Source organism: Austrofundulus limnaeus, unplaced genomic scaffold (genome assembly GCF_001266775.1).
Source record: "Austrofundulus limnaeus strain Quisiro unplaced genomic scaffold, Austrofundulus_limnaeus-1.0 Scaffold6, whole genome shotgun sequence".
NCBI lineage: Eukaryota > Metazoa > Chordata > Actinopteri > Cyprinodontiformes > Rivulidae > Austrofundulus > Austrofundulus limnaeus.
The window spans coordinates 260,240-270,109 of record NW_013952408.1 but is presented as its reverse complement, the minus strand read 5'-3'; the positions used below and the strand labels follow the sequence as shown (position 1 = coordinate 270,109).

Below are 9,870 nucleotides of genomic sequence, written 5' to 3'. Positions count from 1 at the left end.
AATAATAATAATAATAATGATAAAGATGCATAAATGCACCATGCAGGACAAACTAACCTGACCTGAGTCATGCTGACAACAGTAAACACAGACTGCAGGTGATATCAACAAGGAACATTTAATTTTTCTCCAAAATGGCAAATGAACTGCGGTCCCACTGTTGCCATCGTAACAGCAATAACCATGCAGTTCAAGTCATGAGCAAAAGAAATATCATCTATTTAATAAAGGTTATGTTTTTTTTTTTGTTCACTCTTTTCCATTAATGGTAATTATGACTGTCCCGCTCCCACAGTGGGTCACGGTAAACACTTGTCACAGGAGGATCAGCTTTCTTTGAATACAGGGTGAGTCAGGAGTGGATTATATTTTAGTTCTTTGTGTTCTTATTTTTAGACATTAAATAAAAAAAAAACCACAACAACTTCATTTTGAACAGCTTTCAGTGGTTTCAAGAGCTCTTTTATTTTTTTAGTTGTTGGTCTTGACTGTCGAGCAGTTATAAGTGCAGGGAGCTGGAGGCTACAGAACAACATCACATTAAAGGTACTCACTGCAAAGTCATGATGACCGGTACATAAATAAATAAATAAATAAATAAATAAATAAATAAATAAATAAATAAAAGACCACATAGGAAGAAACAAAATCCACACTTTTTTTCGACATGTCACGCTCGACTGATCTGATTGGTCCGTGCTGGGGCAACTTTGATTTGGTGTTCCGCAAAACCAAGTTGGACGTGCCGTTTGTGCCAGAGAGACCAACGCAACCACGTCGGCTGACTTGCAACAAACGCTGTTTGACGAATGGGATGCGACCAGGCTGGTGACCAAGCACGTGGAGCAAGAGCCAGGCTGTTGTGGCTGTGTATGGTTCTTCCACATTCTACCGAGGTTAATGCTAAATGAGTAAATTCTTAAGTTGACAACGTAGTTTGTTTCTTTTGACTTCAATCATCAGAGTCGATGGCAGAACGAGCTGTTAGGCAATGGCAGAGAGGATTTGTCTAATTTCGTGTGCGCAACCCACATACTCAGCTCTACTGCTCATCCCACAGACGCAAGTTCCTTACAAATGTGGCACCATTTCAAAGGGAAATTAACCGATTTATTGCCAAGAAGCATTGTTACAACAAAGCATAAACTACCAAACACAAATTTCCTCACTTTTTGTGCTATGTTTAGTTTACAATTATCTTTGTTTATGTGTGATTCCACAGTTTACAGTGAGAACCTTAGTCAGAGTAATGTAGGCAAACTTGATTTTCATTCATAAATGAGCTTGGGAAACTTCCACCATGAAATGAAAGAAGTTGGAAGTTTATATTCTCTGAGACAAACTTGTCAATCTGTTGCTCTTTGTTTTTGTTCTGTCTGTTTCATTAATTATACAGACTTCAAGGTTAGAAAACAAGACAGGTTTCACTAGCTGGTAAAAAAACATCATCTGAAAACAACGCTGCATCTGTTCTAAACTCATCAAAGTCATGAGATGACAGAGCATAAATTATGATTTAATCACAGCATATACAGTATGTCTTTCTTTAAAGTCATCAAATCAAAACGTTTGTTGCTTTTTTAATTGAAGTTTTTTTAGTATGTGTCATCATTTCCACTTAATGGAAAACCAGTCTGTCCTGAAAAAAAACGTTTTTTTTTACATAACTTAGATGAATTTTGACATCAAAAAGTAAGGAATCAGTATTCCGTTCACTTTTAGAGTAAAACCACAGAGGATTTTGCATCAGCAAAACCATTTGATTTTAACCTGAGCTGACAGTTTGTGCAGGATTCAGATCAAAGCTTTTAAAAACCTGTTTAATGAACAGGTATCTGGTAAATCAATACACAGCAACAGCAACCTGTTGAGCACTAACTGGTACAAATGTTTCCTCGGTTTTGAAAGCAAAACATACATGCTTAAAAATGGATCAACAAAACCGAAGCCAACCTCTTTCTTTTTGAGTCAAACTAGAAAGATAAATCTGCAAAGAAACAAAGGTGTTACAGCTGATTAGGTCTTTGAGTGGACAAGAGGGGCATATTTCACTTTTCAAGCTTTTGTGATCAAACCGACTTCCTGATTCTGATTTAATCATTTCCCATCTGTGTTGGAACAAAGGACACAACTGACAGCCTTACCAGCTGAGTGACTTCTGTGGTCTCAGAGGAGGAAACTGACACAGACTTGATAGGATTTTTAAATGAAAACAGAGACGGTGTCCTTGGAGGTAAGAGGCTTTGTCAAGAAGTTCGTGTTTGAATTAATGAAGAAGAAAACTACGGTTCCTGGGTGGTTTCTATCGGAGCCCTCACTAACTCACAGCAGAGTCTCCTTCTTATGCTAATGACAATTTTTGTCCCAGCAGAGAGATTTGACTTGAAATGATTTACTGGATTATCAGCAGGGACACATCCCTCGTGTTTACCAACGGTTTGATCGACTTATAAAAACAGATGCAACACCATTTGGAGACGTTCAGAAAACTTGCTCAGAAGATTGAAAGGTACAGAAATGACTCCTGAAAGGATATGAAAAGCTTAACGATTATTGAATAAATATTTGATCGACTTCCTTTTGCAGCCATTCATGCAACTACTGCATATAAACAGAGAAAGAGATTACTAGACTTTGCTAATTTCAGTAAATAACAACAACAAAAAAATCATTACTATTTCCACTTTGTCCCCCAATGGTTGCAACAAAGCTGAGAGACTAATGACACAATCTTCATAAAACATAATAAGGGTGGAGACAACTTTGTAGACATGTTTAAGATGTTTGCTAATAATAACATTATTAAAATGGTCTTGCTAAACTGTGCTTGTGATTGACTTACACTTTTGCCAACACCTGTAAAAAAAACAAAATCATGTTATAGTCAATTGAATGTCTGTCTAATGATATACAATGTTACATATTGGACATAAATGCCACTATATATATATATATATATATATGTGAAGAAATTTCCAGATAATAAAAGCAAAACAGTTCTGGCAATTTGCAAATCATTTTCTTGATTTATTCTTATTTATTTAGTCCCAAATTGTTTTTTATGTTAAAGGTACTAAAAGCATATTTGTTTTTCTATAACTGTTGTGAGTTAACAGTAACACATCACTTTTTTTTGGGTTTTCTATTCAAAAATGAAAGTCGTGACCACAGATATCTACAATAATTGCCTCATTGTGTTACAACAGCGACACCTAGCGGTCACTCTGAGAGTTGCGTGAAACTCAACCTTTTAGGAAATATTTAAAAGAATTATTAAATTGAGTGTTTTCCGTTGTGTTTATTGTACAAATAGCTTTACAGTGTTGTAAAGGCTCGTGGCAGGGAATGAATAAAAAGAATATTTAGGTTCACGCAGCACTGGCAGCCGTGTTGAGAAAATTGAAGGCAGCCTTTACTCCTTGGTCACATGCTAGTCAAACCCAATCAGCTGACATCACCCGCTTCTCCTTTTGATGCTCTTCCTCCTCCACTGGTAGCTAGCCGTCTTTCGAAACAAAGCTTTATCAGTCTCTTAGCCTGTCTGGCATCAAATTTTAGATTTGAGCCAAGCGTAAGCCGCTACTCTAGCAGGTTAGACCACCGGATATGCTGCTGGAGTGGATGATGAACGGACACGCAATTCTTTACACGGGGGTCACTTTGGCCTTCTGGAGCACCATACTAATCGTTGGTAAGGTTACAGATTCAAGAATAATTTTCTCATAACAGTCAAATCGGTTAATTAAATACGATATGTTTTAATACCTACCAAAAAAACTTAAGCTAGTCATCCACTCTCGTCTTGAGCTTTTAGAGTTTTTGCCTTTTGCAGCTACCAGTGGGACCTGGCTAAACCTTGGGACTAGCCTTGCGCTTGTTTTGCAAGCTAACTGCTTGGTGCTGTTGGTTTAATTTGCGAGTTAAATGTCCAAAATGTTTCAAGTGTTAGTAACTAGAGATCTAATGAACAGATTACTTTAATAAAAACATGTGTATGCGCTTATATGCGTGACAAGCTGCTGCTCAGTTTAGCATCCTGCTAGCCAGTTTTAGTTTCATGCTAAATGCTAGCTGCAGCTGAGAGCTAACATGTCAAAGTTCTCAGAGCAGTAGTTGTGGCGATTTAGGTCAAATTGTTTTAAATTCATAACGACGGAAGCCTTTCAGTGATGAAAGCTTTTTTAAGAGTTAAAGTTTTCCGTTAAATAAACAACGATAGCAGGCAAGGTATTTTTGGTTGCAACATAAGGTTTAGGAACTACAGCAGTTTTCACGTGAAGCTGAGACATCACACACATCTGCTCCAACTTATTCCACGATCTGTGTTATCAGCTCGGTGCAAGGCTCTAAGACTTCCTTAGTTTCTTTTACATTTTTCCTTTACTGAGCAAAAACCTTATTGTAATGAAGAGTTCTTCAGACTTCTCTCAGAATTTTGTTTTTAACTTTACAGACTTTAGTCACAGTGTGGATTCTCAGAAGCAAAGTGTTCAGCAATGATTATTATCTGTGACATTCATGTAACAGTCTTGTCTAAACCAAAAGCTATTGCTGTAAATTTGTTGACTTGGAAGCTGTCTTATTTTTTTATTATTTCTGCAGGTATCTGTTATACCATTTTTGACCTCGGATTTCGCTTCGATGTGGCATGGTGAGCACTGTTTCAGTCTTTTTTTTTTTTCTTATTGTAATTTGTCTCTTGGAGACTAAAAAAAACATACAGAAAAAGTGCCGAAGTATGGAAAATGGCTAGTTGTAACATTATGTACTCTGTTGCTGTAAGTTGACAAAATCTTCAGTTCCTAAGAAACCTTTAAGAAAAGTGGTGCTATACATTTAGCTGTTTTTGTTTTCTCAATAAGAATCCACAAGTATAAACAGCACGGTCATTATTTCACAGAAATATAACATTTTTTTAACCCCTCAGGTTCCTGACGGAGACGTCTCCTTTTATGTGGGCCAACCTGGGCATTAGTTTGGCCATCTCTCTGTCTGTGGTGGGAGCTGCCTGGTGAGTGCTCGACGAGAAACAAATGGACAGTCACACTCAGGCATCTTTTTATGTTTTGACAGAGGAATATTTACGCAATGTTTGAAAATAAATTGATTTGATTTATTGATTTAACAGGAAAAGATTACTAAAAATCAAGCCTGACTCAGCATTAATTGCTGTTTTACAGCAGGTTCCTGTTCTGCAGCATAAAACACTCAGCAATACAGCATCACAATCACATCATTATACACCATGGACACAAAGACAAACAAGCATACCAAATTTCAGGAAGGCAGCATTTGCAAAATAGGACGTCTAAATATGAGCACAACAAAAAGTGTCCAGCAGATGGCAGACAAGATTCTTCTTAAAGGGCTGTAGTTTTGAAATGGACTTTATGGTTTTGAGGAATGTCATTCCATGCTTTAGTATAAACATAGAAGAAGGACCTCTGGCCGTAACAGTTTTTAAAAGTTGGTAATATCAGTTGTCCTTTTGTAACAGATCTAGTTGAATGACCACTTCCAGAGTTTGATTTGGGCAACAATGAACAGAGAGTTCCATAATTGGCACCTTGGAAGGTCCTTTTTTAAAATCGTCAAATTTGTTTTAAAATATTGGATTCATCTCATCTAAAGTCCAAGTTTAAATTAATTTCAATAATGCAAAATTTTGTAACAGAAATCTCCACATGTGCTGTTGCAGAAAAAGCAGTCTCTAATTACACCACATTGGAATTATCATTTTACTGTGCACTCAAGCTTTCACTTTCTGATGCTTATTTAAACCTGAACTTATGAAAAAGAGGCAGAAATAAGTTCCTCTAAAGGTAAAAATTTAAATCTTTAATCTAAAAGATGGATTCTCTTATTTTTTTCAAATATAATTATTTTATATTACTAAGAATAATATTCTCTTTAATTCCAAATATTCAGTTCTTTTAACATTTCCTCCTTTATTTTTGGTTTATGTAAAATATACAGAGTTGGTGGTTTAAATGGATCATTCAGAACAATCTTCAGGAGCTTTTGCTACATTTGCCGTGTCTTGAATGTGTTTCTAAGTGAACTAATTGGATCACAGAAGTCGTGCGTTGTTGTGTGGGAAATTTGCTACAAATGCTAGTGACCAGCCTCAGGTCACTTTTAACTTTGGCTGAATAAAATGATCAACAGCCCTCTGGCTATGGCTCTTCTTAAAACTTTTATATCAGTTAACGGCTCCCTGATGTGAAAAATGTTGTACCAATTTTTTTTTTTTTTTCCAGGGGCATCTACATCACTGGATCGAGCATCATCGGCGGTGGTGTCAAGGCTCCACGGATCAAAACCAAAAATCTGGTCAGGTGGGTTTATTTAGAAAAAGTTTCAATATTCTATAAATTGTAATTACACCTAAATATAAAATGGAGAAATCTTTAGCTTTTTGCTTATGTGGCTTCCTCAGGGAGTCTAACTTTGAAATCAATATTTAAAAGATGTGCCTTTAGGTTTTTAGAGTTTTCAATTCACGCATCTCGCATTCAGAGCTGAATTCAAGAGGCTCTCTGTTTGTTTTCTGGGAGGAGCTTCTTTATTTTCCTTACTCTCTGTTTGTGTTTTTCTCCTCAGCATTATCTTCTGTGAAGCTGTTGCCATTTATGGGATCATCATGGCTATTGTTATCAGCAACATGGCTGAGGTAAATATCACTTTTTTCCTTTCTTTTTGTAAACTTGTACACGATAAAACAAGTTCTTGTCAATCTGGAAGCTAGCCATTATGACAGGTTGCTGCAAACTATCTGTGAGCCTTATGGGCAGCGTTACAAAGGCTTTGTTTTTCTGCCCTTTTTTTTAAATTGTGAGCTATAGCTCCAAAGCCTGAATTGCGTTACAGAGGCACAGTAGTTTGTCACTAAAAAGCCACTAAGAAAAGATTTGCTGTTTATTGAGATACGAGGAGGACCAAGAATCAATGTTTGCTGAGTTGGAGCACATCAACACTGTAAACCACTTAATTCACAAAAAAAGTGCAGATACTGTGGTTAAACTACGATTCTAAAGTCTTTAGACACTTTTAGCCAAAGCAGTAGCGGCTGGTGAACGATGTGACGACAAAAAACTAAAGAACAAAACTCTGATTACAGACAAGTAAACTGTTACGTCCATGAGTGTAACAAATATTTTTGATTTTACAAGTAATGCTACGTTTGTTTTTATTTCTAGTCTCAAATTAGCATGAATGTAAATTTGAACTGATATGAGCATTTTTTTACAAGAACAGAAATGTGCGTTAATTTTAGATGTAATCACCTGGTGTTCAATTGAAGTCTCCATTCTAACTGATTGACAGACCAACATTTTAAATCGTCCTTACTGCTAAAAAGAGATTGGAGAAAATCGGTGTCGTATTAGTTGGCGTGTGTTTCCTGTTCCTGTTTATAAAAGGGCCGGCCGCACTCGTTGACGCTCTGTACTAAGTAGCAAAGTTCGCTCACGTTCACCGCTTTTATTCCTCTCATTTTATAGAGCTTCAGTGGAACAACCCCTGAGACCATTGGAGCACGAAATTACCAAGCTGGTAAGAAAACAGACAAGTGGCTGAATTTTAAAGGAACCTGGAAAAAAACCCCTCTTTGTCTAAGTGGACAACTTTAGCAGAAAATTGCACCAAGACGTTCAGTCCTATATTTATTGTTGTCACATTAAGAAGCACATGCATTTCCTTTTTTTTTTCTTTTGGCAGTTCCACTGTTTTATAATAAGTCTCTTGACTCATTTTGTTCCCCTTTCCATCAGGTTACTCCATGTTTGGGGCTGGTCTGACTGTGGGCTTCTCCAACCTGTTCTGCGGGATCTGCGTCGGCATCGTCGGCAGCGGGGCAGCTCTGGCCGACGCCCAGAACGCGAGCCTCTTTGTCAAGATCCTCATCGTGGAAATCTTTGGCAGCGCAATTGGCCTGTTTGGTGTCATTGTAGCCATTCTGCAGGTAAATTTGATTTCCTCTTTTCCCTCACTTCCTGTTTTTTTTTCTTTTTTCTGATGGTGTTCATAGTGACAACTCTTTTTTTCTTTTTTCCCTCAGACTTCAAAAGTAAAGATGGGTGATTAGAAGATGTTCTCACTCTGAGAAGAAGACACTGCTGGAAAAATACGATGGATTATTGTGTACATATGTCGTAAATTATTTAAATGTCTATATTTACCTGGTTTTATTTTTAACTATCATTCAGGTGTGAGTGAGTTATTTTTAAAGGGGAAACATAGATGTTGTATAAAATGGGGGAAAAATGGTGAAATGTTGGATTTTCCTGTAAATTACTTCCCCTTCCTTCTCTCTTCAGATGAGCTAAATGATTGAACAAGTCTGAATCTGTAACTTTAAGCTGTGACAAAGTGATCATTTGCAGCTAAGTTAGCATCGATCTGACCACTCTTGTTGAATGGTAGGTAAAAATTACACAGGAATATGTGAAAATATTGTGTGTGTGCGTGTGTATGCTTGGTATTTGATTTTTTTCTTTTCTGTAAAGCATGAGAAGGTTGTTTATAGCCTGGTCTGTCAGATTTTGTTTCTGTATTTGCTCATTGCTAATTATCAAGTGGTCCCTAATTCACACAAACGGCCCACATACAGTATTTTTTATGTCTCTTCAGAGCTCTGGAGTTTAACATAAAAGTATTGTTCTGAAATTGTGAAACTTTGCCCAAAGTTGACCTCAAACATCAGGAAAATGTTCACAAATTGAAATGATAGGAAAGCTTAATGGTGACTACAGCATTTGTCTTTAACCTTCCCAAGCAGAAATAGTTATTTGACTTTAATTAAACAAGCTATTGAGCATTTCTGCCTTCTTATTGAGCTGTTTAATGTCACCATCTTAGGAACAAAGAAGTAAAGAGTTATTGGTTTATTTTAAACAGTTCCAAACTTCATCACCAAATTCACTTGTGCACATTTTTTTTATGTCTTTTACACAAAAGTTAGCTTTTGTTAATCCGTGTTTGATTTGTGTACATTATTTTAAATGCATAGCATTTTGTTGCAAGACGTCAACAGGTTATTGTTTACCAATTATTGATAACATTCCATAAATTGTGAAATTGAGGCGTCGGCGGGGAAATAAAACTTGAACGTTGGTGGATTGTTGTAACCTCACAGATGTGGTACGGTGGTGGTTCTTCAGTGTTTCAGGTCATTTTGTTTAATGGTGAAGTTTTATAAACTGTTTGGCTTCTAGGTTTCAGAGGAAAATGAACAAGGTGCGCAATGAGGGCGGATATTTTCATGCATTATTTCAGAGACATGACAGACCAGTTTTGTTTGTCTGATATTCCTTGTTTTTACTCCTTCATTTCCTCTTTTTTTATTTAATTTGACAAACATGTTTAAAGCATTAGACTTCCAAGATTTGGTAACCAAGGATGTGCATCAAACCCCAGACTTACAGTAATTTTTTAGATGGTGCCGTGTGTACGTTTATATGTTGACGTGATGGTGATCAGAAAATAATTCGTTTTCGATGACATGCAAGTCAAAAAACAAAATCAAATTCACTTTCTGGCTTCATAAATGTCCTTGAGAAAATAAAATGATTTCATCAACATCTCAGAGGTTTTATTCAATCATATTCCTTTTGTCTTTTCAGTCGAGTTAAAGCTTTTGTTGAAATGTAAACAGCTGGTATTCCGAGTCTTGCAGTGTTTCATTTTGACCACTAGATGGCGAAAGAGATTATAACATTTGTCATTGCTGGCGCTGAACAAGGAGGAATTTTGTTCCACTCAAAAAGTTTGTGTGTATATATATATATATATATATATGTGAAGAAATTTCCAGATAATAAAAGCAAAACAGTTCTGGCAATTTGCAAATCATTTTCTTGATTTATTCTT

At 36.5% G+C, this 9,870-nt stretch overlaps 1 protein-coding gene across 1 annotated transcript; it reads left to right on the top strand.

Moving 5' to 3' along the window:
* Nucleotides 1-3,446: 3,446 nt before the first annotated feature.
* On the top strand, nt 3,447-9,581 carry atp6v0b (ATPase H+ transporting V0 subunit b). Its single transcript, XM_014029036.1, has 8 exons — nt 3,447-3,691; nt 4,603-4,651; nt 4,928-5,011; nt 6,261-6,338; nt 6,604-6,673; nt 7,503-7,554; nt 7,773-7,963; nt 8,060-9,581. Exons 1-8 carry the CDS (start codon nt 3,607-3,609, stop codon nt 8,084-8,086), a joined length of 636 nt encoding a protein of 211 aa, XP_013884490.1. The 5' UTR covers nt 3,447-3,606; the 3' UTR covers nt 8,087-9,581.
* The last annotated feature ends 289 nt before the right edge of the window (nt 9,582-9,870 follow it).

Excerpts from the sequence above, each read along its gene's own strand:
- atp6v0b (XM_014029036.1), top strand. The coding sequence starts at position 3,607 with ATGCTGCTGGAGTGGATGATGAACGGACACGCAATTCTTTACACGGGG. Across the intron at positions 6,674-7,502 it reads TTATCAGCAACATGGCTGAG|AGCTTCAGTGGAACAACCCC; the intron begins GTAAATATCACT and ends CTCATTTTATAG. Across the intron at positions 7,964-8,059 it reads TCATTGTAGCCATTCTGCAG|ACTTCAAAAGTAAAGATGGG; the intron begins GTAAATTTGATT and ends TTTTTCCCTCAG.